Raw genomic sequence first — 17433 nt, forward strand, 5'->3', positions numbered from 1 at the left:
AGTCACTCTAATTACATACCATTCAACTTCAGGGTTTTGTACATTGTGGTTATGTTACTGTAATCATGTTCATAACCATTCATATAAATCTCAACTGATGGAACTGTGTATAGAATGGCTAGACCTGAAGTCAGGAAGATTTGGGTTCAAATTCTTCCTCAAACACTTACTAGCTGTATGATCCTGGGTTGTTATAAGAATAAAATGAGACAATATTTATTTTTAAAATTTGGAAGATGAAAGTGCTATATAATTACTTACTATTATAATTATTCTCATGAAGCTCTGAATTCTTTATATTTGTCATTTCTTCCTTTCTCTTGAATCTGGGGGTGAGCATTGAAATTATAAAGCATTATAACAACTTTAGCATAGAAGATATTCCCCTGGATGTTTTCCCCCTACTGAAATTCATTTTTCCCATTTTAGCAAAGTGACTTTGACTGTTCTCCCAGGGGCTGTTGGGTGGTTCATGTTGGCATATCAGCCTGGACTTGTGAGAGTCACAGAATCATCTCAGAGATGGAAGAAGCCCCGTGAGGCTTCTTGTCCAATCCATACTCTAAAGTAATCCCCACTCCCACATATCCTATCCATGATCATCCAGCTTCTATCCAAAGACCTCCACGGAGGGGAACCTATAATGTCTCAAGGCAGCCTGTTCCAACACTGGATAATTCTAATGGTTGGGAAGTTTTCTCAACATCAAGCCTAAATGTACCTCTTGGTGACATCCAACCATGCTTCAGAATCTACCCTCTGGGGTCCAGCAAGACTGTTGGCTCTGTCATAAGACAACCCTTCAATACTTTAAAAAAGCTTTCTTGTTACAGCTGAAATACATGCCCCCTTCCAATCCCCCTCTGCCAATGACTGAACTTCACACCTCTCTGTGAGAGGTAAAGACTACAGGTGTAGACTAATGTCCACACTAGTAAACACAGTCACTCTTTTACTTTCTTTGAGTTAACTGGTTTTCTTTGTTAGACAAAAGGGTTCTACCAGGTAATGACAATGATCTAAAAAACAAACAAAAAAAAACACCTAAAAACATTTTAAAGACTTTTTTCCTCAAAAATGTATTTTAGGGGCAGCTAGGCGGAGCAGTGGATAGAGCACTGGCTCTGAATTCAGGAGGACCTGAGTTCAAATTCGGCCTCAGACACTTGACACTTTCTAGCTGGGTGACCCTGGGCAAGTCACTTAACCCCAATTGCCTCAAAAAAAATGTATTTTAAAGACCCATTGATTTTCTCCTATAGGCTTACAGAGAGCCAGTGTGAGAGCACCCTCACCCTACAGGAGAGACTTTGAAGCCAAGCTCAGAAATTTCTACCGAAAACTTGAAGCCAAAGGTTTTGGTCAAGGTCCAGGGAAGATCAAGTGAGTGTCAGAATGGCTGCCACTGGATGCAGATAGCAGACACTTCAAACCTTGCAAATAATTCAATTCTCAATTCAATAAACACTTCTTAAGTGCCTACTCCATGCCAGGCACTATGCTAAGTGCTCAGGATACAAATAAGAAAAAGTGCCTGCCCTCAAGGACTCACAATCTATTGGGGAGAGACAACACACGGAAAGGAGACTGGAAAGCGGGAGAGGCACAAGACACCAGGGTGCACAATAAACACTTAGTGAATGCTTGTTGATTGGGGATGGTGAACATGGAAGCCTGGGTGTTCTGTGTTTGGGCGATATCCTGCTAACCCTCAGGCAGAAGCCCTGCCTTCCAATGGCTCCTCCACCATGTTGCTTCTGTTTTCCCAGGCTCATTATACGGCGGGATCACTTGCTGGAAGGAACCTTCAACCAAGTGATGGCCTATTCCCGTAAGGAACTCCAGCGGAACAAGCTTTACATCACATTTGTTGGAGAAGAGGGGTATGTACGGGACCAGCCACTTTGCCCTAAAAGCCTGCATGGGAGGCAGACCCTGGCTCCTTTGTCCTGAGGAGAGCAGGCAGTGAAGGTGGAAACAGTTCAGGACAGCTCTGAGGCTTTGCCCAAACTCAGGGCAGAGCTGTTTAATCTGTCTTCGGGCTTCTTCAGGCTGAAGCTAGGGGCACCTAAGCTTAGGTAGGTCCCACCAAGCTGAAAAGGCATCAGGTATGGACTGTGTGTCTATGGGTCAAACCAACCAAGCTTAGTTCAGAAGGCTCAGCCAAAGGAGGCTGGTCATTGGGTGCTTGGCTTATTTAGCTGCCGGCTAAGGCAAGCCAAGGCTGCCAACCCATCAGGAGAGGGAGTGTGTTCCCTGAGGCAAGCACCCATGGTTTGGGAGGGTGTGTCCTTTCAGGCTCGGAGAGAATGGATGTCAAAGCTGAGGAGCATCCCCCCCCCCTCCCCATCCGGTCCAGCTGAATCTATGCACTGCTGGAGACCTCTGTGGGAGGCTAAGTCTGAAGCTAGGCCCTCCAGGCTCCAAGGCCAAGGCTGGGGTCGCCACATGACTGCCCTCAGAAATCAGGAAAAACAAAAGTGACAGCTTGGCTTCCAGTGTGAGCCGTGGCCATGAGCCTCCCTCTGCTTCTGTTCTAGCCTAGACTACAGTGGACCCTCGAGAGAGTTCTTCTTCCTTCTGTCTCAGGAGCTCTTCAACCCATATTACGGCCTCTTTGAGTATTCTGCTAATGACACGTATACAGTCCAGATCAGCCCCATGTCTGCCTTTGTGGAGAATCATCTGGAATGGTACAGTGTCCCTCTTGCTGCCCCTTTTGTGTTTGCCAGTCATTTGGGTGGGGACAAGGGAGGTGGGGCACCAGTGAGATTGTGTGAGGGGGCAGTTGGGAGGGTGGGGCTCACAGCTAACATTATGGAGAATGGGGGGATGAGGTGGGGGAACAACATCATATGAGAGACACAGGCTTCCTGAAGGATCTGGAAAGTAGGGGAGTCATCAAGGAGGGTAACTGTGTCTAAGCATTGGAATAGGGGCCCATGTGGAAAGGAATCCTGCCTTCTCTGTTTGGCCCCAGAAGCCAGAACTAGAAGTCACAGAGGGGAGATTTGGGGCTTTGACATCATGTTTTTGATTAGCTGAGTCTCTTTTGTCTGTTCTATAGAGACCCAGATGTGTAGTGTGTGTTGTCTCCCTCAGCTAAGCTGTAAGCTGCACGGGGTCAGGGACTGTCCCTTTCCTATCTTTGTGTCCTCTGTGCCTAGCACAGTGCTGACACACAGTAGGCAGTTACTAAGTGCTTGTGGATGGCTCAAGTGGTGGATTGCCGTGGGATGGAGTGGGTTGTCCCCTCCTTTGACCTCCCAAATGAAGGCTAAATGCCCACTTGTTGGGTATGTAATTGTGGGGATTCCTCTTGGGTCCAGGCTAGACTACGTGGCCATTGTGCCCTGGAAGGTGGATCCTCTCCGATTCTGTGGTTTCCATATGCTTGAGGAGACAGGCTTCCACACTCAGGGTAATGTGTAGACAACTGTAAACAGATGTGGTATAAATTGGGTTTATGAGCTTTGAGGGGGAGAAGGAGAACGATGTGTTACATCAACTACAGACTGGAAAATGACAGGCGTGAAATCCCAGACTCCCCAGGTGAGCATGTGGCAGGTGGGGGCTGTGGGAATTCCTCCCTCCCTGGCGTGCTCTCCTCCATAGACAACCCACTTTCTCAGTGCAGAGGTTTTGTGGCTAAGTCCCCTGTGACAAGACAGTCCAATGCTTCAACCATGCCCATCTAAAGTCTGATTTCTACTGAGGATGGAAATAACCCACCCTCCATTCTCTCTTAAGATATGTGTGTGCATAGATGCAGTTCAGCGCATTTTCTGGTAGAAGTAGGGGGTTCTGGAGGGATGCAGCTATACTTTAACATCCTGTTTTAAAGAGATGGGAAACCACAGTGGATTTCTGTAGGAAAGTACCAAGGAGTTGGCTCCCCTGGGCTTCTCTCTGTGAGTCCCCCAAGTAACTCCCCAGTGAGAGAAAGCCTCAGAGCAGAGGCCTGCAGATAGCGACTAACAGAAAAGAACTTCCCTGCCTTGTGACAAGGGGGATCAGGCAGCAGCACCAAGCCAGGCTCTGGGAGAGTTCCCTGCTCTCATCCCAGGTGTCACTGAAGGTTTTACAAGTGTCCAACTTCTGGGAAGGAAAAGAGATTAGATCTTTGGAGAAGGCAGGTTTCTACCTCCCCACCAGGGCTGGCATCCATCCACTGGGTCCTTGACCACTTGCTTTGGGGTCCATGAGCATACAAGTCATTGAGAGCAGAACTAGAAAAAAATCACCATCTCATGGCAGCATTCTGTGGTGTGAGAGCATGAGGGGGCAGATTGAAATGAATGGTCCCTCATGAACCCCTTTTTGCCAGTCAGACTGACTGGCTACTGAAGTTCCTGTCAGCTCATCCCGGGCACGCTCTCTAACCTGAGCCAGTGTCCTCATGTAGTTTGAAAGAAAATCAGTGTGAATGGAGGTGACCACAGAAAGCTTCCAGTGGCCTCTCTGTGCCAGGTGCTCCAGGTGCTGCTGTCCCCCCCCCCAAACAGCTCCTGTGATAACACAGGCAGCAGATAAAGCCCCTTCATCTCCCTGGAGGCTGCAATAAGATGCCAAATCTCCTTATGGATTCCTCAGATTCAGACTTGTGGGATGAGGCAAGGGCAGGGGTTGGGGGAGAAACAACCCCCACAGCCCCCACAGCTTCCACAGCCCCCACAGACCCCGCAGACCCCACAGCTTCCACAGACCACACAGACCCCTGCAGACCCCCTGCAGACCCCACAGCCCCCACAGCCCCCACAGACCCCGAAGACCCCACAGCCCCCACAGCCCCCACAGACTCCACAGCCCCCACAGCCCCCACAGACCCCATAGACCCCACAGACCCCACAGACCCCACAGCCTCCACAGACTCCACAGCCCCCGCAGCCCCCACAGACCCCTGCACACTGAGCAGAAGCTGCCTCTGAGAAATCAGCCGATGTAGCTGTGCTTCAGGGCAGTCCAAAGGCCAGCCTTGCAGCTTGGTTTAATTACCTGCATCAGGATCCCTGGGGGAGAAGAACAGTGATTCTTTGGACCAATGTAAAGAAAGAGGGAACGTGGGTATTCCAGGCTATCTGTCCTGAGGGTTATTCATTGTCCCCAAAGAGTAAAGAAGGATTTACTGACCTACAACATCCAAGAACTGTCCATGGGAAGCAGAGTATTACAGTGGGAAGAATCCTGGGCATGAGAGCACTAGGTTCAAATCTCACCTCTGGCACTCTCGAAGCCCCTTTGTGCCAGGCGCTCACGGTGCTGGATACTACAGAGACAAAGGTGAAAAATGAAGCAGACCCTGCCTCTAGAAGGCCCGCGTTCTGTTTCTCTGCATGCATCACTCCGTGTACACAGATAAACGCAATACACACACCGTGGGCAAATCGGTGAAGCGTTCTGAGCCTCAGTTTCCTCACCTGCAAAATGAGAATCCCTTTCACCACTCCCGTGGAAGCTCACGTTTATGCAGAGCAGTGTGTGTGTGTGTGTGTGTGTGTGTGTGTGTGTGTGTGTGTGTGTGTGTGTGTACATTCTCGCCTCCCTGCAACCCTGAGGTACTCATTATCCCCATTTTATAGATACGGAAACTGAGACTTGGAAATTAAGTGATGGGCAAGTCGTAGAGCGAATCCTCCCCAACTCTGGTCCAGGCTGTCTCAGGCCTCCCCCTCCTCACCGTGCCCACTCCATGCTGGCAGGAAGAGAGCCTGCTATAGGAAGGGAAAGAATTCTGGACTGGGAGTCCGAGGCCCTGAATTTGCATCCTTGCTCTGCCCCAACCCCCTGTGAGGGAACCTCAGTTTTCTCATGTGTAAGAGGAGTTTGGGGGTCAGCCGAGACCACCGCTGAGGCCCCCTCTCGCCTTGTGCAAAGAGGGATACGGAGATGTGGATGAATGCGTGGCCCCCTCCTCCTCATGATGACAGTTACCCTGCCCTCTGTCGCTGAGGATGGGTGAAGAACGGCAAGGACAGGGGACAGGTCGGGCTGAAATGAGTGATCCTGCTGCGTGAGGACAAGCCCAGACAAAACCGAGGAGGCTCCTCCCGTGGGGTGCCCAAGGGCAGAGGAGGGAGGGGCCTGGGAGGGCCCCCCTTCCATTAGAAGGAGATGTGCCCCAACCACCTTGGTCAGTTTCCCAAGACGGTGGCTCCGAGGGGGAGGTGAGCGAGGGCCTCCGGGCGGTGGGTGGGGACGCAAAGAGAGAAAACCCCAGAATGAAGTAAGTGGAGCATGGCTAAAAGTGTCAGCCTGGGAGAGCTCTGTGGCTGCTCAGTCGGAGGTCGGGTCAGCCTGTGTGCTGCAGGGTGGGACTTTGGGTGGCAAACTCAGGCCGGTGACTGCTGTCCTTTGGCCATTGTCGGGAACACCAGCGCTGAACCACAGAAAGGTTAGGCTGGTACGGCACCACAGATGGGAAGCCGGGAGGGACCTTAAAAGCCAGGGTGCAATTCTCTCATTTTACAAATTAGGAAACTGAGGCTCAGAGAATTTCCTCCAGGTCAGTCACATATCCAGCAAGTGTCTGAGGAGGGATTAGAACTCAGCTCTTCCTGACTCAAAATTCCAGGCCACATTTGGGCCACCATACTCCTCAGGGTGGAATGACCAGATTAAAATGTAATTGGGAGGGACAGCTAGGTGGCGCAGTGGATAGAGCACTGGCCCTGGACTCAGGAGGACCTGAGTTCAAATCCGGCCTCAGACACTTAACACTTACTAGCTGTGTGACCCTGGGCAAGTCACTTAACCCTAACTGCCTCACCAAAAAAAAAAAAAAAAGTAATTGGGAAATAGTTAACAAAAGAAATAAAGTCACAATAAACCAGAGATAACATGACATTTTAAAACCAAGTCAATAGGCAGGGATCCTTCTGTGCAGATCAGGCAGATCAGTGGCCCCCTGAACTCTGCCAGGTTGTCTCTCACTCAATATTAGGCTGTCTCATTCAAGACTCGTGTTTCCCTAAATTGGGAGCTTATTTACCAATGAGACATTGGCAATATTAACCCCGAGGTGTTCTGAGCCTAGTTTTAGCTTCAGTCTAGTGGGATGTCATACAGTATTGGGGACATCAGGTTGGCCTGAAGGAAGGGATTCTTCCCCAAGACCTGCTGGTGGCCTTGGGGGTATTTGAAGGGCCATCAGCTGGAAGAGGGATGAGCTCTGTTCTGCTTGGCCCCGTGGGGATTAGAATTGTCCAACCCAAAAGAGTCTGAGGCAAAGCCCTGAGCCAATGGCACTTTATTAAGGGATCCGTGGTCCCCTCTAATGAAGTGGAGACTTCTTCCAGGACCTTGTATTTATAAGAGGCATAGTTGGTGGACCTTGCTCTTGAGTGCCAAAATTGCCATGTGCACTGCGGGCTGTTATTTCAGTGTGCTTTCCCCATCCCGGCGGAACCTCCCAAAGCAATGAGCAGTCACACCGGCCAAGGGAGAAGAAAGAATGCCAAGTGTTTGTCATTTAGGAGATTTTTTAGAATCTTGCAGTGGGTGCCGTGTTTAGTTTTCACTTCCTAGTGCCTGCGTGTACTTGTAAGAGTGTAAGTGTGTCTTGGTCTTGGGCTGGGCTCCATCCCCTCCACCAGGAAGCACTTAGGATTCCCCTTCTCCAGGCTAGACTCTGTGCTAGGTGCTGCTGGGGCATGAAGGCAGAGTACCTTCCCTCAAGAAGCTTGTATTCTAATAGAGGGAAGGAGACAGCACACCCATGAATGTATGTGTGTATACACGAGTGTGTGTGTGTATAGATATATATACCTGTCACATGGGAATGTGTCTACATGTGTGGCACATGCAAAGCTGACACAGCTGGGGGAAGGGGGAAGGGAGGCACCACCAGTGTCCTGAAAGGCCACATTCCCCCACTCGAGCTAATCCTTGAAGGAAGCCAGGTATTCTGAGGCTGAGAGGAGGAGGAGCATCCCCATGAGAGGCAATGGAAGCCTGGATTTGGGGGCTGAGGGGCCTGGGTGAATGGCAGAAGGGATGCCTGGGAGAGGCATTGCAGAGATAACTGACAAGATCTGGCAGCCAACCCATCGAGCACGTGGAGGGAGGGACAGGTCAGAGTTGAGGATGATACCACATCTGCCAACATGGGCAATGGAGAAGGTAGCAGAATCTCTCATACCAAGGGGGGAGTTCAGAAGAGGGGAAAGTTTGGGAGGAAAGGTCTCTTTTGGACACTCGTTTAAGATGCCCTTGGGACATCCAGGTGGGGCTGTCCAAGAGGCAGTCGATGATGCAAGCCCAGTGCTTAGCAAAGAGACTAAGGCTGCCTACAGAAATCTGGGAGGCATCTGCACAGAGATTATAATTAAGCACATGGGAGCTGATGCAGGGAGTCTGGAGAGAACAGAGAAGATCCACAGCAGTTAGAGAACATGACATGGATGCTCACTCAGCCGAGCAGACGGAGGAGGAGAGCCAGGGGATAGCAGCATCTCGGAGGAGAGGATGATTGACAGGGTCAAATGCTGCAGAGGTCAAGAAAGATGGCCCTGGATTCAGGAGGACCTGAGTTCAAATCCAGCCTCAGACACTTGACACTTACTAGCTGTGTGACCCTGGGCAAGTCACTTAACCCCAATTGCCTCACCACCCCCCCCAAAAAAAAGAAAGATGAGGATTTGGAAAAGACTCATTAGAGTTAGTGATTAGGAGCTCACCCATAACTTTGGAGTGAAGTCTCAGATGAGCGATGAGGGCAGAAGCCAGACTGCACAGGGGTAACAGAAAATGAGGGCTGGACTGCACATTGATCTTCCCCCTCACCTCAATGTCAGAGTCAGGGGATGGTCAGTGAGTGATCGAGTGACGGCTCCTCGGAGCTCCCAGGAGACAGGAGCGTGTGCAGATGCTACCTTGCCCTCAGGATCCGGACATCTGCATCTCCATGGCAACACTGCCTGTTTCCTAGGGAGTATCCCTGGGACGTTTTAGGACTAGAACAGGGAGCAGCCCCCTCTTCTTTACATCCTCTTCCCTCCTCCCCAAAAGACCGCGAAGTCGTGAGCTGCAAGTCACCCCGGGGCTAAGTTCGTCCAGCCCTCTCATTTTATAGATTATTAAATGACCTGGGAACCTTCCGTAACTCGAGGTGACCTAATCCTGGGCTCCTAGAGCTGGAAGGAACTCATCCGGTCTGACAGAGAAACTGCAGCAAAGGGTCTTATCGGAGGTCATGCCATAGTCGTTCCCCTCAGCGCCATGCCACGGCACTTGCCGGCAATATCGCCTATCCTAGGACCCTGATTTCCAACAAGATGTGAGAGTTTATCACGATAAGCTCTCAGAGGCAGTTTGAAGTGGTGCTGGGCACGGCTCCTCCCCCACTGATGGTCTCCACGCCGATTCCTGGCAGCAGGCAGCAGCGAGGGTTGGTCACTGGGAGCTAGGGGCTGTGTTTGGCATTTGGTTCAGTCTGGGGGGTTCCCTCTACTCTTCTGGCTTGGCATGACTTCCTTTCATACTTGTTTGTATCTTCTAATCTGTCTTCATTTGCTAGAAGGTCTAAGAAGCTCTGACCCATGTCTCCTTCCAGGACTTCCAGCTCTTGGGACCCCACCTCTCTCCTTGGAGAGAGAGGAAGGACCTCCCTGGATTTAGAGAGCTCCCTGGGACTCTTTTGTCACTGAAGATATTTGCCTGTCCCCACTCTTGCACTGGACACTTTGGCTACTAGGAAGCCTTTTAAGTTCCAATCCAATGGACCCTTTGAAAGCCTTTATTGTGGGTGTCCCCCATGTCCTTCTCATCTCTGCCCTCTGGGACATCTTCCTCTTCCTCTGAGGCCCATGACAGGGAAACAACGTTGCACTAGAACAAGCTCAGAGGACCTGAATTAAATCCCTTCTGGGATGATTAACACCTGTTATGACCTGGTCCTAGCACATGAAGGGGTTGGCCATCATTGTACAGATGTGGGAGCTGGAGCCCGGGTTAGCAAATAGAGAGCCACCGAGGTCACTTTCAATTTGACTCAATTCAATAAACATTAAGTACCTACTAAGTGCTAGGCAGTGTCCTAACTGCTGGGGATACAAAAAGAGGCAGAAGGCAGTCCCTGCCCTCAAGGAGCTCACAATCTAGCGGGGGAGTTGTGCTTCGGCCATTTCCAGTTGTGTCTGATTCTTCATGACCCCGTTTGGGGTTTTCTTGTCAAAGCTAAGGGGGTGGTTTGCCATTTCCTTCTACGGCTCCCTTTACAGGTGAAGAACCTGAGGCAAACAGGGTGAAGGGACTTGCCCAGGGTCACCCAGCTCGGAAGTGCCCAAGGTAGAGAGAGTAGTTTCAATCAAAGGATGAGACCAGAAGCAGGATTGCAGAAGTATAAAAACTCGGTGGGGGGGGGGCAGCTAGATGGCGCAGTGGATAAAGCACTGGCCCTGGATTCAGGAGATCCTGAGTTCAAATCTGGCCTCAGACACTTGACATTTACTAGCTGTGTGACCCTGGGCAAGTCACTTAACCCTCATTGACCCACTCAAAAAAAAAAAAAAGAAAGAAAAGAGTCGATGGGAGGGGAAGCAGCAAGAATAGACAGAAAAAGGGAGGAGAGGTAGGGGGGGCATCTTAAAGGGGTAGCAGGGTGTAGCTAAGGGTTTTCAATGCAATATCATCCTCAGAGCTCCCATTATCTATGTAGATTGGGTCCCCAGAGGGGTAACTGTTTCTACTCTGGGCACTCTGGGGGTAACTGTCTGGGTGGCTACCAGTGTGCTTGTCCTCAATCAGCCTACTGAGTAGACTCAGTTCTTTAGCATCTTTTACTCAGATGATGTAGCAAGGACAGTGGCTACCAGGCATTTCCCCCAAGGCTCAGGGGTAGATCAGGAGCCAAGGGGGGGGGGGGTAATCGTGGGCACAAACTCAGAGTCCAGGGGTAGGAAGGCATACACAGAGAGCACCCATGGCCAAGACAGTTCTCAAGTCAAATACCACAGGGTCTCCATGCGATGTCCTTCCTCTCTCTGGAGGTCTTCATGACGTTGCTCTGCTGAGTGGCTTGGCCAGTCGGTGCCTACCATGTGCCAGCCTCTGTGCTCAGCACTGGGGACACAACAAAAGGTAAAACACTGTCCCCAGTCTAATGGCAGAGACAACATGCAGATAGTGTTGGTTCAGCATGAACACGGGAGATCAGCAGTGGAAGCTGCCAGGGGCGCTGCGGGTAACATGCCCGAGTCAGGTGGGCTCCTATTCTCCTGAGTCCAAATCTGGCCTCAAACACTTACTGGCTGTCTGACTCTGGGCAAGTCATTTAACCCTGTTTGCCTCAGTTTCCTCATCTGTAAAATGGGCTGGAGAAGGAGATGACAAACCCCTCCAGCATCTCTGCCAAAAACCCCCAATGGGGCCACAGAGTCAGTCATAATGTCCGTCACGGCTGGACCTGCCCCCTTTAGGGAGAACATATTGGTTTTCTTGGGCAGAACGACTCACATGGTCATGTTTTACATAACTGCACATTTATAACCTATACCTGATTGTTTATCAACTCATGGAGAGGGAGGGCAGGGAGGAAAGGAGGGATACGATTTGGAACTCAAAGCTTTAAAAAGAAAAGCTTGGCTACAGCTTTGGAGACGTTATAAATCATTTGGGGCTGGGGGGCAGAAGTCTGGGGCTGTGACATCATCGGTGTGGGGAACTCCTGGTGTGGAAACTTCCTCCAGCCACCTGACTTAGAAGGTGGCCTGGATCACTGAGGGATGAGGGACCTTCAGAGTCAGCCAATCTATGAGTGCATGCCCAAGGCGAGTGAATCTGTCTTGGTTCTCAGGCTGGCCTGAGATCAGCCTTGTTGCAGATCTTTGGGTCAGAAGATGGGGATAACTGAATTCCACCCACACCCACTCCTACTCACATGGATCAAGAAGCAGCTTGATGGAGTAGGTGGGTGACTGGACTGAATAGTGGACATAGCAGATGAACCTACTTGCTCGGAAGATTTGGGTTCAAATCCTGCCTCAGATACTTGTTGGTGCCAGCTTCCTCACCTGTAAAATGAAAAGGCTGCACACGATAGCTTCCTAGACTCTGTTCTGCTCTAAACCCAGCCTGCGGTGATCATACCGTGCTAAGCCAAGCACTGGGGCTACAAGAGATCAATAGAGACTCAGCTCCAAACGAGTTTATCATAAAATGGGGGAAGTCACAGTAACGGCAGCAATAATTACGAACTGTGACACAGGCAGGTACCTGTGGATGATGAAGAAGCTGGCTGAGCTTCTGCCCCCTCTCAGCCAATCCAGAATGACCCAAACGAGAGAGAAGGAAGGCGAGGGTGGGAGTCGGCCGGCCTGTCCCCAGCAGGATTCTGCTGCTGCGCTCATGTTCTGTGTGTCGTGTGCCCGCAGGTTCCGCTTCAGCGGCCGCATCCTGGGCCTGGCTCTCATCCATCAGTACCTCCTCGATGCGTTCTTCACAAGGCCCTTCTACAAGGCCCTGCTCCGGCTGTGAGTGTGTGACTCTCGGTCTTCTCCTTGCACCCCATCCCCTGCGGGAGACAGACACCTGGGCCCTTGCTTTCGAAGTCCGGCTCATTTGCCACCCTGGTCCCTCCACCCATTGCTGCAATGAAAATGCTGGGGAGCTCTCAGCCAGAAGAGACGAGCTGGCACAAACGGCCCGACTGCTCAGTGTCCATGGCTGGGTGTTGCTCTAGTCCCTCCCTCCGCTGGCCAGGGATGGCACCCTCCCTTCCCAAATTCAGGTTTTCTGGGCTCCATTCTTCCCACTGGTTATTCCCGTTGTTTAGGACAGGGCAGTAAAGCCAATAAACATCAATTAAGCACCTGCTGCATGCCAGGCACTGTGCCAAGCCCCAGGGATACAAAGAAGCAAGATCAGCCCTGCCCTCCAGGAGCTCCCAGGCTAATGACCAAAGGTCCCAAGTTCAAATCCCTGTATCTCACTGGGGGTGGGGGGGGCGGTCACAACCTGTCTGGGCCTCAGTTTCCTCATCTCTAAAGTAAAGATAATCAATAATGTGCCATCACGAAGGGCTTCTACTGTCCCCGTGGCAGCATGGTGTAAGCAGCCAGAGAGCCGGCCTCAAAGCCAAGAAGTCCTGGATTCAAATTCTGCCTTTGACACACACATCCTGGCTCTCTACGACTATCCATGGCAGAGAAGATGCCGGCCTGTATGAGGAGAGGGACTTTCCTCCTCTGGGACTCCCCCGCACCCTTGAAATGACAGGACCAGCCCCCGTCCCCGACCTCTGCTCTGTGGTACTGGAGGTTTAGAATGACCTCAGAGGGCCCAGAGCAGACCTCCCCTTGCAGCCTCGGGTTTCCCAGGGGAGGCTCATTGGCCACGCCCACGGCTTCAGCTCCGGCCTCTCTCCTTTGAACCCCTCCCCCCAGGCCCTGTGACCTGAGCGACCTGGAGTACCTGGATGAGGAGTTTCACCAAAGCCTGCAGTGGATGAAGGACAACAACATTACGGACATCTTGGACCTCACCTTCACAGTGAATGAAGAGGTGTTTGGGCAGGTCAGTGTCTCTGCCCGAGAGCCGGGGGGCAGACCCCCGGGGCTGGAGAGGGGGGGTGGGGGGGCAGACCCCCGGGGCTGGAGAGCCGGGGGGTGGGGCAGACCCCCGGGGCTGGAGAGGGGGGGGGCAGACCCCCGGGGCTGGAGAGGGGGGGTGGGGGGGCAGACCCCCGGGGCTGGAGAGCCGGGGGGGGGCAGACCCCTGGGGGCTGGTCCTCCCGCAGAGAGAGCAAAGAGCCCCTTGCCACAGTATGAATGTACTAAATAAGAATGACCATTTCTTAGCAGCTCTTTCCTTTTCTCTTCCCTGCCTCATGCTCAGGATGGAGGCTCTCTCCTCATCTCCGGCCCCTCTGCCTCACACAGTCTAGGCAGCAGCCTAGCTAGCTTAAGCCCCCTCCAGGAGGGGGTCTCTCTATCCTCTCTGAAGAGGTAGAGCCACCCATTGCTCTCCTGACAGGAGTCACGACCCTTCTGTCCCATCATATGAATTAAGCATCAGTGCAACAACGCCTGCCTTCCCCTTCCACTCCAGCATCTCAGTGACTGCTTCTCCTCTCCCCTCCCCATCCTGCTCAATAAACAGTCAACTTTTACTTTTTAATGAGTACACAGACTGAGGAGTCCTTGAGCTATCAGGCCACACACCCAATGAAAAGGCAGAAATGATTCCCCTGGCATTACTACTACCAGCCCTGCCCGTCTACAGTACCCATCCTGACCCTCTATAGAGTAGGTGCTTTAAAGTTTGCCAACCCAACTCTCCCTAGATTACGTGAGGCCACATTTACCCTTCAGTTTTCTTTCTTAGCCATAATCATGATCTGCATGGCCTAACCCTGGGGCAGGGGGTTGGGAGTGACCATACAATAGCTTGGGGGACAAGTACTAAGAACCTTTCTTTAGCCACCAATGACAGAAAACATTTTAAGGCAGGAGCTCCTAAAACTGAGCCCAACACCCACATGTCAGTGGGAAAAGGTTCTGCCCAAACATGTGCTCTTCGCCTCCCTCAGAGCTTCCCTCACCCTTACTGAGCCCACGATGCATCCTCCTGAATACATAGCCTGACACAGCCCGGGTCTGAGGCCTTGGGTGTGAAGCCCACCTCTGTCACTTCCTAAGGGAGTGACCTCGGACAAGAAACTCTGTGGATCAGCTTTCTCACCTACGGTCTTTTTTAGCTCGGATCCTATGATCCCATTACTTGGTGTCATTTTCTAATGACCAGATGCTCCCTACCTCCAGGAAAGAAAAGGGAGATGCTCAAGACAGTCCCGGGGCAGAACTTTAGTTTACCCTTTCTGTATCTTCTTTTTTTAGTTTTTTTTTTTTTTTTTAGTGAGGCAATTGGGGTTAAGTGACTTGCCCAAGGTCACACAGCTAGTAAGTGTTAAGTGTCTGAGGCCGGATTTGAACTCAGGTCCTCCTGACTCCAGGGCCGGTGCTCTATCCACTGCGCCACCTAGCTGCCCCCCCCATTTCTTCTTTTTAAAGCCAACTTTTGAAACCCACATCCAGCTGGGAGGGGAGCAAAATGAAGAAACCTTCACCTATTTTTCTTTTTCCCTGGAAGGTGACAGAAAGAGAGTTGAAATCTGGGGGTGCAAATACCCAGGTGACGGAAAAGAACAAGAAAGAGTACATCGAGAGGATGGTGAAGTGGCGCGTGGAGCGAGGGGTTGTGCAACAGACGGAGGCGCTCGTCCGAGGCTTCTATGAAGTACGATGCTCAGCTTCTTCTCTTTCTCTTCCCCCTCCTCCCCTTCTCTCCCTTCTCTTCATCCCCCTCCTCCATCATCCTGAAGTCAGCCTGTGGTAATGAGAGATGTGTGAGGCATAGAAAACTCAGGCCATGATTGGTTTAGTGGAGGCTTGTTCTGTGCCAGGCAGAGGTATGGAATGAATTAGCTCATATTAGGTCTTGTTGTCTTACCCTTGTATAATCCTGCTCTTTAAAAAAAATGGATGCCGTTTTGACAAGTCAGGGTGCCAGGAAATCCTTTTCTGAATATTTGGGTTTTGTCCTTTGGGATTTTATCCTGAGTGGGGCCTGAAAGCCAGCATTGCCCACAGGATTTGGGGCCTCTGGTGGGAGGATGGTAGTCCTGGCCCCAAAAGGGATAAATACCCAGAACTCAGCTCTCGATGGATGACTTTGGGGAACAGGAAGTCAGGTGGGATGAGGCCTGATGCACCTTTACAATGTATGGCCTCAGGATCCATTCCTCTATCAGCTACAAGTAATAAAAACCTCGTTTTTTGTAAGAGACAATATACCCCAAGTGAGAAGGTGGTTCTTAGTGCTTTCATCACCATGCCATGTGATGCCACAATGGGGCTAGGAAGGACTTTGACCTGCTGGACCTTCATCCTGGCAATTTTACTTGGACTTCTCAAAAAATGAAATTCAGCTTGGCCCCAGCACAAGGCATCAGAAGCAAGAAATGGGGTGTGTTGCCTTCAGTGTTACAGGGAGGGAGGGAGAGCCAAAACTAGCATGAAAGTACCCTCAATCCAGCTTTGTAATTCCTGACAACAGCATTAGAAATACTTTTCAAAAGTCACTCGATCCAGATCAATTAGTTGTTGTTGCCCTACAGCAACGCCCCCACACCCTTACCTAGTTGCAGGTTGCAATCAGACAGACGGTCTACCCCAGGAATGGGTTGGTCGAATGCCCAAGGTTTATTTGTAACAAACAGATCTTTGGAATCCTGAGCTCATTTTCCAAGAGCAGCCTTGCAGGTTCCCAGGACAGCCTCCCAAGGTCTAGGTCACTCATACTGTGGCTGGAGCTATAGAAGCTAAAGTCTAACCTTGTTACAAACGAAAAACACACGACTCTCTCCCCACCTTGAGTGTCCTGAAACGCGTCTCAGCTGCCCAGGCAGCTGGAGTGAAGATCCCTGAATGAGAGCAGTTACATTGTGGCCGGAAGGCTGCACTCCTCCCAGCACTCGGTACCCTCAGGACTGGGGTAGCCGAAGGTTTCCGAGAGTGGAGAGCATCTCTCTGAGGGAGGACCAGAGAGCATCACGGGGCTACTTGCGGCTGAGGAGGGGCTGTAGGAGGCCGGGCCCATTGGCGGCCATGCCTGTGGCAGGGCAGATGGAGGAACGGGGTGGGGCGGCAGCGTGGAGATGGGGCAGCAGAGGCCGCCTGGGTGGGGTGGGGCCGTTTGAAACGGTCTCTTCCAAGTTCCAGGCCAGCCTGCATTTTGCTCTCCACGGAGTCTCCCCCAGGACATCAGAGCTAACTTTATCGAGCGGTTTAGAACCGGCTCGCTCCGATGTAGAGTAAACACCACGCTGGCGCAGTAATGAAAAGGCAAAGCCCCGGGTGCTCCACCACCTGCTTTTAGGAGTCTTGCTCCAGGGCAGAGCTCCCTTCTTCAGCTTCACACCCAACCCCCCTCCCCTTTCCCTTTCAGCCCGGGCCTGGAGGCTGAGCAAGCCCCTGGCACGTGCTCAAAGGCGCTGGGCTTCTAGGAGAAGACTGGTGTCCACATGAAGACAAGCGCTTATTAAATGCTGGCTGTGTACCGCACTGGAGACCAAGGAGAGCATGGCCGTACCCTCAAGGGGTTTCTGTTCTCCCACGTGCAAACAGCCTGGTAATACAAGACATACAGCGTGTGAAAGGGAAGTCACTAGTCGGGGCAGCAACAGCAGCAGCAGCAGGCAGTTTTCGCACTGGTTCCCCAGCTTTGGGCAACATGTCGGACTCTCTTTGTGTTTCAGGTTGTGGACTCAAGGCTTGTCTCCGTGTTTGATGCCAGGGAGTTAGAGCTGGTCATCGCTGGCACTGCAGAGATAGACTTGAACGACTGGCGCAACAACACAGAGTACCGAGGAGGTAGCTAGCGCTTGGTGTGGGCTGGAGCCAATCGTTAAATTATCAGTGTTTGGTATTTACCTCTAGG

General features: G+C 51.5%; 1 protein-coding gene across 6 annotated transcripts in view; it reads left to right on the top strand.

Annotated features, from left to right (window-relative positions):
* HECW1 (HECT, C2 and WW domain containing E3 ubiquitin protein ligase 1) overlaps window positions 1-17433 on the top strand; it is a 283331-nt gene that overhangs the window by 258850 nt on the left and 7048 nt on the right. For all 6 annotated transcript variants that reach the window (XM_043963546.1, XM_043963531.1, XM_043963566.1 and 3 more), the window contains 7 exons: window positions 1263-1383; window positions 1770-1883; window positions 2541-2693; window positions 12369-12467; window positions 13380-13509; window positions 15085-15231; window positions 17252-17366. In XM_043963546.1, the coding sequence (XP_043819481.1) occupies window positions 1263-1383; window positions 1770-1883; window positions 2541-2693; window positions 12369-12467; window positions 13380-13509; window positions 15085-15231; window positions 17252-17366 (879 nt within the window). The remainder of the gene's footprint in view (window positions 1-1262; window positions 1384-1769; window positions 1884-2540; window positions 2694-12368; window positions 12468-13379; window positions 13510-15084; window positions 15232-17251; window positions 17367-17433) is intronic.

The sequence above is a fragment of the Dromiciops gliroides genome, chromosome 1, assembly GCF_019393635.1.
Source record: "Dromiciops gliroides isolate mDroGli1 chromosome 1, mDroGli1.pri, whole genome shotgun sequence".
In the NCBI taxonomy this organism is placed as follows: domain Eukaryota; kingdom Metazoa; phylum Chordata; class Mammalia; order Microbiotheria; family Microbiotheriidae; genus Dromiciops; species Dromiciops gliroides.